The sequence below is a fragment of the Neomonachus schauinslandi genome, chromosome 9, assembly GCF_002201575.2.
Source record: "Neomonachus schauinslandi chromosome 9, ASM220157v2, whole genome shotgun sequence".
In the NCBI taxonomy this organism is placed as follows: Eukaryota; Metazoa; Chordata; class Mammalia; order Carnivora; family Phocidae; genus Neomonachus; species Neomonachus schauinslandi.
The window spans coordinates 80,679,292-80,694,123 of record NC_058411.1 but is presented as its reverse complement, the minus strand read 5'-3'; the positions used below and the strand labels follow the sequence as shown (position 1 = coordinate 80,694,123).

The window sequence follows — 14,832 nt, the reverse complement described above, 5'->3', positions numbered from 1 at the left end:
TTTATTTATTTATTTATTTATTTATTTATTTATTTATTTATTTATTTGAGAGAGAGAGAGAAACAGCATGAGAGGGGAGGGGGTGAGAGGGAGAAGCAGGCTCCCCGCTCAGCCAGGAGCCCGATGTGGGACTCGATCGCAGGACTCCGGGATCATGACCTGAGCCGAAGGCAGTTGCTTAACCAACTGAGCCACCCAGGTGCCCTACATCTGTATTCTTGTTGTTAATCATTTAGGACATTCAAGCTTTTCACTCTGTTCTCACTTGTGATATCATATTGGCTTTATAGGGTGTGTCCTTAGGGACTGTGCATTTGTGGGGAAAAAACCCCCCACAAAACCCAACATCAGACATAAGCTTATATCAGAGAGCAAGATTGCCTCTGCTTGTTTATAATAGTGGACTTTTGGAAGATCTGCACCAGAGACATAATCTTGATAGCCTTGTCAACAAATTCAGTGCCCAAATAACTGGAGATTTTTATGGCTGGGGAAACTCCAGATATATAGCATCATAGGAGAGGCAGGGATGAAGGAGAGGTGATTCAGTCTGTGGTCCATCTCCACAATTACAAGCTGCGCTCCTCGTCAGTTTTAGCTCCTACACCAAATTGGTATTTACCTGGGTGGAGAAGTGTAAATAGTGGGCACCCTGGGAATGGAGTTGGGGTTGTCCTTTTTTTTCCCCCTGAAATGAGCTGAAAGAGAGGGCACTGTGTAAGTTTGCATAAGATACTAAGCTATTGTGGGTAATAAAATTCGAAGTTAGGTAAAATACTCTATGGGAAGAAGTTTCATACCTGAGGGAAAGGACAGAAAAATGAATGTCAGTTGGGAAAAGGATACTTAGAGAGTGGTAGAGGGAGAACTCCTTTACAGTGAGAGGCTTTGTGGTCTAGCAGTTAGGCACATGGGCTCTGGACCTGGACTACGTGTGTTTAAATCCCACGTTTGCCATTTAGGGCTGTGTGACCATGGAAAGGTTACTTAATTTCTTGGTGCTTCACTTTCTTCATCTATGAAACAGGAATAACAAGAGTATCTACCTCATAGGTTTGTTGTGAAGATGAAAGAATTGATACATGTCGTACGCATAGAGATGTGTCTGGCCCAGAGTAGGCGCCTAATTAAGGCTAGCTGTTACTATTCCATAAGACTTCATCGCGTGTGTCAACAAGACCAGCAAGATGCATGAAAACTAGCACCAGAAGTATTCTATCTTCTGGTTCTGTTGAGAAAAATCCAATCTATTTACTCTTTTGACTATGGAATGTGTGTGCTTTGGCTAAAGCAAGAAAGAAGGTGCATAAAAGGGCTACTAAAATGAGGATGGGAAGAGAGGGGCTTTCATAGAAGGAGAGTAAATAGATTGGGTTCTGGCCTGGAAAAATGAAGACTGAGATGCACTATGATGAATTTTGTGAAAGACAGGAATAGAATGAATAGTAACTTGTTTATGAAATACTGGAAAATCAGAACTGGCGTGAAAGATGAATACTTTGAGGTGAATACTTGAACAGATGGTTACTTGACTGTGCTTGTGAGTCGTTCAGTTACGGAGCTCATTAGCTCAGGAGTTTCAAAGCAATCTGGATGAAGGGTATGGGTTGCGGTCCTTTAACTATCAAGGGTCATTAGGGACGTTTGGGATAGAGCCTTAGTTTAGTCCAGTGCAGCATGTGTAAATAACTTCTATTAATGTAGTATATAGCTGTTGCAAACCACTCAGCAACCTTAATTCACTTGATTCCCACAACAGCGAGTTCTTGAGTTTATACTGTGGGCAAGTCTCTGCAGGGAATCAAAAGATGAGAAAGACCGCTCATGTGGAAAGTTCTGATCTGCATTGCCACCCAGAAAACACTGTGATCAAATTAACTTAATTTGAAGGTTTAGTATAGTTGGTTCACTTTTATTGAGACCAGGGAATTTTTGGTTATTTTTTGAGTTTAGGATTGGTATTGTGAAGAAGTTAAGGAAATAAAAGTTCTCTTTTTGTTATTGTTTTGCTTTCATAAATTCTATCAAGGTGATAGAAAGTTTATTCTTGTATTTTTATTGTTAGAGTGGTTATTCATAAAAATCAATTTTAGGGCTAGAGGTTAATTTGGAGACCATCTTCTTCAATCCCTCCTTTCACCATTGAAGGAGATGGGTCCCTTGGGTGACATACATAAGGTGGCCACACTTGGACCAAAACCCAAGTTCTAGTCTTCTTTGTTTTATTTCCCATCAGGCTGCTTCCCCCAGAGGATCAGGGTGATTGTAGTTGAGCTTATTTCTGGGTACACACAGACTCAAATGTGTTATGTTTTATCTTGGAGCACCCAGAAGCAGATTTATAATGGAACCAGCGAAGCTTAAGCTTCAGGGCCCCTCACTTGTACAAGCCTTGAGTGGGGAGAGGAAGCTAGGTTGTAATCAGGAAACATTTTTCATATAAACATTTCTGGTAAATGACCTAAAGAGTTAAGGTAAGAGATGGACTTGACTTTCCAAGGCTCCAGTAATTTATTGTGATCTTTCTCACATTCTAAGAAAAAGAAACTCACTTTTGTACCTATTTCCTACTTGCAATTTTGTATTCTTTTTCTTAAAGAAGTATCCTCTTCCTGCCACAAGATTATAAATTTCAGGTTCCACGAAACCTCAGTTTGTTTCTGATGTCCAAAGATATAATTGGTTAGACATTTCATTTCAGATTTTGATTTTTGAATTAATTTTTATTTAAAAACTTTAATATACTTGTTATTTTTATTTTTTATATTTTAAGTTAATTTTAACTTTTGTTGTAGTAATAAAATAAAAAAGTTGTGTTAAAAGGTTTTAAACGAAAATGGTATCTCCTTGCCCCATCCTTCCCCACCCCTTAGTTTTACTCTCCAGAGTCAAGCATTTTTAATTCCTTTAGATATTTCCTCAACTGCTTACCTCTACATTGTTTAATAATTTGCTATCTTAATTGATCGGTTTTATATCAGTTTACAATAATATAAAATTTTATATCAATAATACAATAGTATTGTATTATTATTCATTTGTATGTTGGCTTCCTGTAATGGATTTAACTTTAACTTTAATTCTAAACATCCCTTCTCTGTCCTCTTATTTCTCCAAAATAGTCAAATCATAATTTTTGGTTACCTCCATCATCGCTATATATATTATGATGACCATGTAAACATTATTTACAGCAAAAGCAAGTAGAATTCTATGGTATCATTTTTTTAATTTCTTAGAGAGGGGTGGGGGGTGGGGCAGAGGGAGAGGGAGAGAGAGAATTTCAAGCAAGCTCCACACCCAGTGCTTGAGCCCAACACAGGGCTTGATCCTACCACCCTGAGATCATGAACTGATATCGAGCCAAAAGCAAGAGTTGGATGCTCAACTGACTGGCCCACCCAGGCACCCCCTATGGTATCCTTTCTTGTACAACTTTTATTATGTCCTAAAGTTAATAATTATCCTTTCTTGTAGAACTTTTTACTCTGTCCTAAAGGTAATAATTATCTTATTTTCTTTTGCTTATTTTTCTGTGTTACCTATCTGAAACACTACTCTCCTTTCTCTTCATATAGCTTTTTGTTTCCCCCAGAGTCCATATTGCTTTGTTTTTCCTTTTACTTAATTTTCTGTGCATCTAGCCAAATAGATTATCAGAACTACCAAGCATCTATTTTATCAATATTATTTGTGGAAGTGGTCAAACATACCAGATAATCTACCAATCTTCCACCTCCTCTTCCTCCCTGCCCCCTCCCCCAGATCTCTTTGCATAATCTTTCATCCTCCTTCTTCAGTATGAAGTGATTTTTTTTTCTAGTGTCTGGAAATTTCATATGATAAGCCTTTGGTGAGCATGTTTTATGAAGATGACACTCAATGGGCCCTTTCTAAATCTCAGGGAATTGTCTACTCATTATAAGCAATTTTATATAACAGTTTTATATAAGCAGATTTTGAAAGTATCTACTATTTGAAAATATCTACTACCATACAAGGACTGCCTTCATTTTCTAGTTGATTAGGTTTTTGAAGGGAATTCTCCTAATAATGGATAAAGTACCACATCTGGATGCCTGAAATGTCTGGTGATTAAAAGTAGGATTTGCTAATATGTAATTCAACTCCTATTTTTTGACATGTATATTAACCTTAGGGTGAATTACCTAAATTTTGAATCCTAGATAATTATTAAGAATATATTCCTAATTTCTTGTTACTCTCAAACTCATAATGGTGCTTGCCACTATGAAAACTAGTTTTTAAAGATTTTTTATTTATTTATTTATTTATTTGAGACAGAGAGAATGAGAGACAGAGAGCACGAGAGGGAGGAGGGTCAGAGGGAGAAGCAGACTCCCCGCCGAGCAGGGAGCCCGATGCGGGACTCGATCCGGGGACTCCAGGATCATGACCTGAGCCGAAGGCAGTCGCTTAACCAACTGAGCCACCCAGGCGCCCGAAAACTAGTTTTTAATATATGGAAGTTAAATATAATTTTAAAACAAAATATATTTTAAAAATTTCTTTTACATACTATTTTTTGTTAGCTTCATTCGAAGCATTACACAATAATAGAGAATTAACTATACTGGTTCCAATAACACCTTCCCTCCCTGATACTTTATACATGCAGAATATTTGGTGAATTCTAACTGGGTCCTACTAAGTAGGGCAACAGCATTGTTTTACCTTACTAAAGTAGAAATTAAGGCCATTGCAATTCATGATTAGGTTTTCTTATGGGGATTTTTTGTTCTTAGATAATGCACGCCCCTATAAAGAGGATTAGTGTTTTCCTAAATAATCCACTATATAAATCAAGAATGGCACTGATTCTTTAGAGAAAGAGAAATTATTTTCAGTGTTTTTCAATATATTTTAATTCGGTTCCTTTTGAGATTGATGCAATTCAAGGGGCATGCTATTCAGTTGAATTCTTGTGGAACATAGCTCTATACTTTCATTTGATTTATTTTATTTCCTGAGAACATTCACTGGAAGAAAACAATGCTTCTGAATCCTTAAGATCTTGGTTGAAATGCTCAGCCCTGATAGCCTTTACAAGCAGAGATTAAATGTCTGTGATCAAATCCTCCTCCCAGAATGCACTGTTATTGGAATGCCCCTGGCCTCTGTCTAGACCTGTAGTTTTGAAGCAACTACACATCTCAGGATGCATCACCTCTTTGCCCTTCCTTTTCTGTCTTTAGTCATATTGTCCACTGAAAGTTGTAGACAGACATAGGAGTGGTAAATCCCCAGGGCCAGGTATGGGCTGACTTGCTTGCCTGAGGTGTTGTTTCCCCCCCCCCCCCCCCAGATTTTTAAGAAATTGGTGGTGATGGGGGTTCACACTGAGGAGTGGTGGAAAACAGAGAAACACCTACTGGAGATTATGGCAGGGTTTCTAGCTGTTTATCAATGGGCTGTTTGCCTACTTCCCTGCTTGATGTCCCCAAACTTACAAAATTGAAGGTGCTATTCTAAAATCTCCATTTCAAGTGACTTCCACATGTAGAGAGAGAGTTAGTGGTTAATTTGGTGCAGTAATTTATTTCCATCAGTATTGAAGGAATTTCCCCTGGACTTTAGTAGGTATGATAGATTCTAAAGCTATTCTCTAGGGATGCTGTGCATTTCTCCTGAAATTCTGGATCCTTTAAAATGAATGATCTTACTATTTGGGTGTCTTGTGTAAGGGATTTCCTGGCACTTGCATTTATATTGCATTACTGGAAGCTTATCAAAAATAAATGTGTGTACTCAGTCAATTGACTAAAGCATTTGGTTTGTTTCATCAGTTAGATTCAACATCAGTTCTCTCTGAGGAACAGTTAAGGTGTCTTCTGGATGAATGCACACTCAAACGAAAGTCCATGAATAGACTTCCTTCAGAAAGAGAAAAGGAAGACATTGAGGATATAACACCTGAGGTCCCTCATCTTTCCAGATCTATCCTCTTTGAGCTCCTAAATGGATTAGAAACAAAGGTCGAAAGCACAGAGGTTAAAGATGCAGATATACCCGAGAATGCGGAATGTGAGACAAGTAGAGGCCACTATCTCACCAAAGCCTTGACTGGCCATTACGTGTCCCAGGCTCTTGTCATCGAAGCAGAGAATTTGAAATGCCTCCAATTTTCCGAGGACGAGGTTATTACTGACACCAAAGACTACTTTATGTCAAAGACTCTTGGCATTGGAAGACTGAAAAGGCCCTCTTTCTTGGATGATCTACCGGATGGCAATAATGTGAGCCTTTCATCTGAAGACCAACATCTGAAAGTCAGCCCTCCAGAGAAACCAGAAACGGGTAAGGCTTGGAGAATGTGTATATTGGTGAATAATTATTACTCCGCATCTCAGTATAAAGATGTTATAGTTTCAGGTAGAGCAGGATGGGAGTTATGTTTGTAAATCGCAGATGGTGTCAGTAGCTTGCTACGTAACCTTTATCAGTATTTGTGTGAGACCAAGGTTGAGATTCGTACTCTTATGAGATACCTTATTTGTAATGGTAATGAATACATATTCTTGGTGGTTATACAGAAAACAGTGATGATTTCAGAATAAAAGACAAATTGGTTTGAACAGATGCAAATAATTTAAATAGATTTGCTTAGTCTTTTAACTTCCGAATTTCAGTGATGGCAATTTATTCCAGGGAATGAATTTGTAAAATGTGAAATACATTTTCTTAGTGGTTTTATTTGCTTCTATACAAACTTCCTGTCCCAGCTACTTGTATATCCCCAGGTATTTTGGCTTGATCTGGTGTTGCACTTTACAGTGGCACAATGGTAAAAAAAAAACCCCCAAAACCCCAAAAAAACCCAAAACAGTGGCACAATGGTACAGGTTATAAATATTATCGACAGTTTTTGACATAAACAAATATTCAATTATTTATCTATGTTAGAAGTCTATTTAAATAGACTCAACTTTTCCTCTAATGTAGATGTCTCTGTTGATTAATCTATTGATTACTTTATATATTGTCTATTAAATCTGTATCAACTATTATTATCTCCAGTCTACCTATTAAATCTAGACTCTACTAATTCCGAACTAACTCCTCAGTTTCGTATTTCTCACTCCTGCCAGACAACTCCATGTGGTTATGGCCTTAAAGTGATTTCCTCGTCTTTCCTTTTAACTCAGATTTTCCTCTTTCCTTTCTGTTTCTCCCATCACCCGGGCTCAAAATTTGAGTCATCATTGAATCTCCTCTCTCTTTTGCTCCCCACCTTGAGCTTCAGTATCGTTTGTTCTGTTCCCGCAGTGTCTCCCATGCCCATCCCTTCCTTGCTCTTCCTGCTGCCTTAGCTGGACACTGTGATGACCCTTGGACCGGTCCTCCCCACCTCTGGTTTCCCCCCTCTTCAAGCCATTGTTGACCACCACCAAACGAATCCCTCCAATGTCCAGTTTTGATAACCACACTTCGCAGCTCAGAAAACTTCTGTAGCTCTCCACTGCCTACTGAATATAATCCAAATTCTTTCCCTTGCTGGTCAAGGCCTCCACTGACTTCCATCTCTTCCTAATCAGTCTCTAACTAATCCTCTACATGTTATTCAAGCTATGGCTAATCTGGTCTCGGGATTTCCAGGGCTTTTCTTTGCCCCTGGATAGCCCCTACTCTTTTCTTCTGAAGAATGTTCAGGTACCCCTTCAGTGGCAGTTAGATCCCAACACAATCCTCTCTGAGTGTAACCTTCCCTTCTTCCCTTTTTATTTTTTTTTATTTTTTATTTTTCAAAGATTTATTTATTTATTTATTCATGAGAGACAGAGAGAGAGAGAGAGAGAGAGGCAGAGGGAGAAGCAGGCTCCCAAGGAGCAGGAAGCCCGATGCGGGACTCGATCCCAGGACCCTGAGATCACGACCCGAGCCGAAGGCAGACGCTTAACCATCTGAGCCACCCAGGCGCCCCCTTCTTCCCTTTTTAAGAAGTTTGATTTCTCCTCGAAATGTCCAAGAACATTGGTCCCCTATCAGGTCATTTCACACACACTGTCTTGAAGTTATTAGGCACACACACACACCTTCTCTTCCTTAAAATTGTGTAATTTTTTTGAGGACAAAGATCCTATCTTTTGATTTATTGTTACATCTCCTTTGATGTCCAGAGTGCAGCCTGAAACCAAGTGCCTGCTTAAGAAATGAAAATTTAAATTGCCCAGTTTTAGAATAATATGCTGAAAATGTGGTTCACATTTATTCTTCACATTATGAATGAAAGCAGGTGGTATTGCTTAAGAATTATGCAAGCCTCACATGCTATATAAAGATTTGGAACTTTTCTCTTTTTTTATGAAATTTTATAAGCTATGACGTTTGTATCCAGCAGAGAGTTCATTTTTACAACATGCAATTCAATTAAATGGGTGCGTTCCACCTTCCCCCACTAAGGATCTTCAGTTAATAAATAAACTATGAAAACTTTGTTCTGCTCTAAGATCATGGTGTATTTTCTATTTGGATAAAGGGTTTTTTATTAGAGAAAGTATCTGCATCTCCTCTTTGTCTACTGTAAGCAAACTTACTAAATTGGGTGGGATGATTGTTGCATAAGCGATCTCATTCCCATGGAGTCTGTGTGGAAGGGGGTTTAGAATAGTACTTCGCTAAAATATGACTTTACTTCTGTGTGAACTTGAGTCACACTTATGTATATCTGTCTCTGAGTAGAACATGACAAGATGGAATGAACTAGAACTTAATGTGACTTGATGGAAAGAAGCTGTGGTGGCTTACCTATACTTCAAAGAACGTGCCTCTGAAGGCACCAGATAATCCTAATGTATGATTATAACAACCCCTGTGAGTATGGAGGGTTAAGATGGCATAGAGGTGAATATGTGAACCATATTTTATTTTCTGTTTATTATATAACAAACTTTAAGGAATAGGTTCTACATTATCATTTTGAGTGCATGTTAGCATATCGGAGGTTGGAGTTTTTAATTTTACTAACCTCAGTGTTTACAAGTAAAATACTTTGCTAATCAATTTTATTCTAAATACTAAATTGTGGGGCGCCTGGGTGGTTCAGTCGTTAAGCGTCTGCCTTCGGCTCAGGTCATGATCTCAGGGTCCTGGGATCGAGCCCCACATCGGGCTCCCTGCTCAACGGGAAGCCTGCTTCTCCCTCTCCTACTCCCCTTGTTTGTGTTCCCTCTCTCTCTCTCTCTCTCTGTCAAATAAATAAAAAAATTAAAAAAAATAAATACTAAATTGTAATTATGTGCTCTCTACGAAAGTGAACACCAAAACTGATTTCTTGGCACAAAGCTCTTTACGGATGTGACTTGAATGAGGAGTTGCAGTATGTTCAGCTGATACGTTATATTCAGGTCTTTCCTAGGAAACAGTTACATGTGAACGTGATTCAGAGTAGGTTTCTATAGACAGGAACGAATTAAGAAAAACCAGTTATCATTTTCTCTTTCAATAGCAAATATTATTGATATATTCTTTTCTTTTTCTTGAGGAACTGAGGTCTGTTACAAGTATTAAAATTCTTCTAAGGCAGAGTCAGATAAAACTTCAAAAAGAGAACCCAGCTGAATGACATTGAGGGCCAATTTAAATTGTGGTATTGAAAGATAAGGATCTGTCTCACAGCTGTATTAAAAGTTCCATTTTTCTTGTTTGTGCTTCAGGCTTAGCGGCAACTTCTGATACTTAACTTTCTGCATAAAAGGTCCAGTAAATTCAGGGACGCCTGAGTGGTTAGCGGTGAGGCATCTGCCTTCGGGATTGAGGGGGTCCCAGGATCGAGCCCTGAGTTGGGCTCCCTACTCAGTGGAGAGTCTGCTTCTCCTTCTGCCTCCCCCTGATCCCCCGCTTGTGCTCTCTCTCAAATAAATAAATAAATAAAATCTTAAAAAAAAAAAAAGGTCCAATAAATTCAGTGTTGTACTTACTCACTGTTGGGGCTTTAGGGGATTGGTAAATAGTGTCTTCTCTTCCCTACCCAGATCGGAACCCATTTAAAGACAGGGGGTTTTTGAGGAATGCAGAGCAAGGAGGTTGGCTTCATTGCTAATGAAAGGTAGGGGGTTGTTGTGACCTGGGTAGGCAGCTGAATGGTCTTCCGAATGTTGTGTCCTCCGAGTGAACTGACACACGCAGTCACTGGCGGAGGTGAAAAGCCTCAAGCCTCACCTGTGGAGACCTGTCCACGTGGGGCCACTAGCATCAGGAGCCACGGAGCACCTGTGGCTGGGCGGGGGTGCATACTGACGGCCGTGGAGGAAGGGGCTGAGCCGAGCATGCCATTTCTTCCCCCAAACTCACTGATCAGGGACTTGGCTCTTCTCCCTGGAGGACCGTGGAGCAGGATGGAGCGAGGCGGGATGCTTCCCCACTCTAAGTTTCTCCACATTCAAGTGTGAGGAGAGCGGGGAGTAAGCATTCTTTGCCACCACGTCACCTCCGAGACACGCCTGAGTACGCTGGTACTTCAGAGAGAAAGCCCTTCAGGTCTGTGGTTAGTCTAGTATTTAATCAAGTTATCTTATGTCGAATTGCTTTCTAGAGAATCCCAACAAAAAGGCATCTCTGCATGTACGGTATTCTTTTTCCCACTAAGCATTTGAGCTACTTATTAACAGAAGTTCATATAGTAAAGAGGAAAATATGAATAACAAAAGCAACAGTAGTAGAATAGGGTAAAAAGGGACACCAAGGCAGTAGTAAAGAAAGGGGTCAGAACTCTAACTCTTCAAGGGAAACAAAGTGGAATTTCCCATAGGACCCCATATAATGAATGGTGCTTTTAAAAATTTCTATAACGAATGAGTCAGATACTTTTGTTCTAAAAATAACAACCTTAAATGAAAACTAGGGCTACTAACTGTCGTGGTTGGCTCAGGAGTGTCCTGATTTCACCACCGACTGTTTCTTGTCCTTGGAATCCCTTAGTCTCTGGCAAACTGGGATGATTGGTCACTGTAAATTGAAACTGAGAACAAAAACCCAGAGGGCAATTAATTACTTAAAGCTTGCAGTAGTCTGGGTAAGTAGCAGGACCCCAGACTAGAACCTGGAGGAGCAGGGGGAGGTTGGGTGCGCTCACCCACCTGCAGGAGCTGGTCTAGTGGTTGGGGGCGTGGGCTCTGGGTGAGGCAGATCCAGCTTTGAGCCCTTGCTCTGTTATTAGTGATCTTCGGCAAATTATTTAATCTCTCTCCTCTACACCTTGGTTTCCTTCTCCGTAAGATCAGATGATTTTAATACTTCAATAAGGACCAAACGAGAAAGCCCACATAAAATGGTTATGTCCGTGACTGGACTTGGTCGGCTTACATGGGATAGTAGTAGTCCCTCCTTATCTGTGCTTTCAGCCACCTGTGGTCAGCAGCCTTACCGAAGCAGGTGGCTCTCCTTCTGGCCTGTTGTCAGTTGTCAGAAGGTTAATAGTAGGCTAACACTATGTCACAATGCCTTTGTCATTCGCCTTCATCCCATCACTTAAGCGTTTTATTACCTCACATCATCACATGAGTACAGTAGAAGACATTTTGAGAGAGACCATGTTCACATAACTTTTATTATGGTAAGTTAATGTATTTTATTCGTATTGTTTTTAATCTTTTACTGCATCTAATTTATAAATTAAATGTTGTCAGAGGTATGTATGTATAGGAAGAATCATAGTATATATGTAGGGTTTGGTACTATCCATGGTCTCAGGCATCCACTGAGGGTCTTGGAACATATTCCTTGTGGGTAAGAGGGACTTCTGTATTTGACATTTAATCAGGAGATTTCCCATAAAAGCCTGGACTTCTGACTTTTCTGACAAATCAGCAGGTCCTTCCACCAGTGAGGAGAGCTGAGTAGCAGACATTCCCTTTGGAAGGGGCATGTACCTCCAGGGGCACAGGACCCCCATCTGCCCCTCTCTACTTGATGTGCCTGGCCCTTTGGAGCCATATGATTTCCATCCCATGTTATAAGCCTTTGCTGCTTCCAGTGTGGCCCAGTTACTGGGGGCTTATTAGAAAACCTACTGACTCATAGTCTGCACTTTAATAAGATCCCCCAATGACACTTACTGTGAGGTTCGAGAAGCACTGTTACAGAGCACAGAGCATCAGGATCATCTGGGGAGTTCTTTGCTTGCTTGTTTTATACCTGTATCCAAGGCCCTAGCCTGACTTCCTGCAATCAGAGTCCCTGGTATGGAGCATTCAGTCTGTCAAATTAATGCAAGCTACAAGATTTTGCTATACATATTTGAGAAATACAGATTTCAGTATAGATGTAAGAAAGCTAATTATGTTATTCCATCGGGGTCCTCAGAGACAAGTTGACCAACAATGACAACTGTGTAGTCTGATTATACTTCATGTTGAAACCCTGCCCACCAGACAGTTTATTTGATTGGAACTTCCTACTTATTTATTGTTAATTTTTTTTTTTTAAAGATTTTATTTATTTATTTGAGAGAGAGAGAATGAGAGACAGAGAGCATGAGAGGGAGGAGGGTCAGAGGGAGAAGCAGACTCCCTGCCGAGCAGGGAGCCCGACGTGGGACTCGATCCCGGGACTCCAGGATCATGACCTGAGCCGAAGGCAGTCGCTTAACCAACTGAGCCACCCAGGTGCCCATTTATTGTTAATTTTTATTTTAATTCCAGTATAGTTCACATACAGTGTTAAATTAGTTTCAGGTGTACAATATAGGGATTCACCATTGATGCTAACTTTTGAACGTAACTTGAGTCGGTTGTAGTTGGATTGGCTTTTGTGAAGGATGTTGCAGTTTTGAAGGATATGTATGTTAGTGTATGTCCTTACTCCAGCCACCTGAACGGTTTCAAAGGCACTAGATTGTTTTGAGAAAGTTTTCTTTGTGGTAATACTGGCTTTCTGGCTTGTAGTGGAGCACTGAGAGTCTAAAATAAGAAACTCTATTAGCTAACTTTTTTTTTTCCTTTAAAAAATATGTTGGCTTGCTCTTAGGGAAATACTTAACTCATCATTGCTTTGATGGAGTTCTGTTTCTCTCAAACTGTGTGTGCCTTCAGGCCTCCTAGTTATTATTTGTTAAATTCCTTTTTCAAGGCTACTCTTTGCTTTCAGATGCTCTTAGTAACTTAACTCCCCAAAATTTATTTGATCAAAATATCAGAGTTGCTATATGAGAAATTTCTGGGGTTCATTACCTTTTGATATTACACTTTAGTAAGTTTATACTCAATGGATTTATCTTTTTTAGTTACTTTCAACTAATTTTCTTTCATGCTGTCTTTCATTCTTGATTTGAGGTGGGCTTTTCATGTGAATATGTGCCACTGATTATTTTCTTCATCTACTCATAAAATATCACTTTATCATTTTGTTTAGTAGTGTCAACAATAACATGTTGGAGAGGTTTGGTATTTAATTGTAATGTATTATCCTTTTATCAGTTAATAAGAACTTGTGATTCCATTTCTTCATTCAAATTGGGTAAAATGAAAAAGTTAAGATCCTAGCTATGGACTAGATCTTTGCACCAGCAGTCCTGGGAGCTTGTTAGAAATGCAGAGTTTCAGGCCCTGCTCCAGACCCACTGTCTCAGAGTCTGCATTTTAACAAGATGCCCCAGCAGGTGATTTGTGCGCTTGTTGAAGTGTGAGAAGCTCTGGACTAGATGGTTTACTAGTTACTCTACTCTAGGATTATCTATATGGTGGTGGTGAAAATAATGTCAGAAGATATCTTCTTTTCCATCGGCTCAATTCCTACTTTTTCTTCTTAAATTTCATTTTAATGAAGGTACTACCTTCTCCAGATTGTCTTATCTCTCTAAACATCTGTCCTGTCCTGCTTTTGGGTAACCTTCCCTTTAGTCACCAAGAACAAGCATGCCCTAACTTGAGTTCCCAACTCTTTCATGGTTGAGAATTTATCTGGAGACACATATAGCCGGTACGGGATCATCTGTGCTCTGGATACTTTTGATTTTCAGATCTCTCTACTTGGCATCTGCCTCAGATCTGTCTGGCATTTTAAGCTATTTTAAGTCCATCCCTTAGGCGATGCTTCTTACATTGGCAACTTATTAGAATCACTTGATGAAATTTAAAACAGACTAATGCCTTGGTTCCATCCCAGATGAATTAAATCTATTTCTAGGGGTTGGCTCTGGACATCAGTATTCATTCATTAAGGACGTTGTTCTAGGATATAAGGAATAGGACACAATCACAACTCTGAATTATTTCATCGTCTGTTGATGAAGGCAGGCACTTAAGCATATAATCACAGCAGGGGCGAGGCAAGAGTAGTAAGAGCTTGGGGACAAAATCTGCAGCCACACTACAGAGGGAATGATGAATACTGGGGAGATGGGGAAGTGACATTCAAGTTGAGCCTCCAAGGATGAGGGTCATTTACTGGGTAGGCAAGAAGGACAACACTCCAGATAGAAGAAATAGTACCTGGGAAGGCCTGGGCCACTCTTATCATTCCTCATCTCATGTGTGGGATATTGAGGTCTGCTTCTCCTCTATCCCACCTTTCTCCCTGCTTAATATTTTTCGTCCGTGTGTGGACACTATCAGTACATTTCTCACTTCACTCTCTGAAACTCCAAATCATTTGTCCTTAATGATTAGGTTGATTTTTAAAAATAACAGCATTGGGTGCCTGGGTGGCTCAGTTGGTTAAGTGACAGCCTTCGGCTCACGTCATGATCCTGGAGTCCCGGGATCGAGTCCCGCATCGGGCTCCCTGCTCGGCGGGGAGTCTGCTTCTCCCTCTGACCCTCCCCCCTCTCATGTGCTCTCTCTCATTCTGTCTCTCTCAAATAAATAAATAAAATCT

General features: G+C 39.9%; 1 protein-coding gene across 1 annotated transcript in view; it reads left to right on the top strand.

The window, feature by feature from the left end:
- The window catches only part of FSIP1 (fibrous sheath interacting protein 1), a 190,262-nt gene that overhangs the window by 173,084 nt on the left and 2,346 nt on the right, over window positions 1–14,832 (top strand). The window contains exon 10 of the mRNA XM_021695730.1: window positions 5,808–6,318. Coding sequence (XP_021551405.1) covers window positions 5,808–6,318 — 511 coding nt within the window. The remainder of the gene's footprint in view (window positions 1–5,807; window positions 6,319–14,832) is intronic.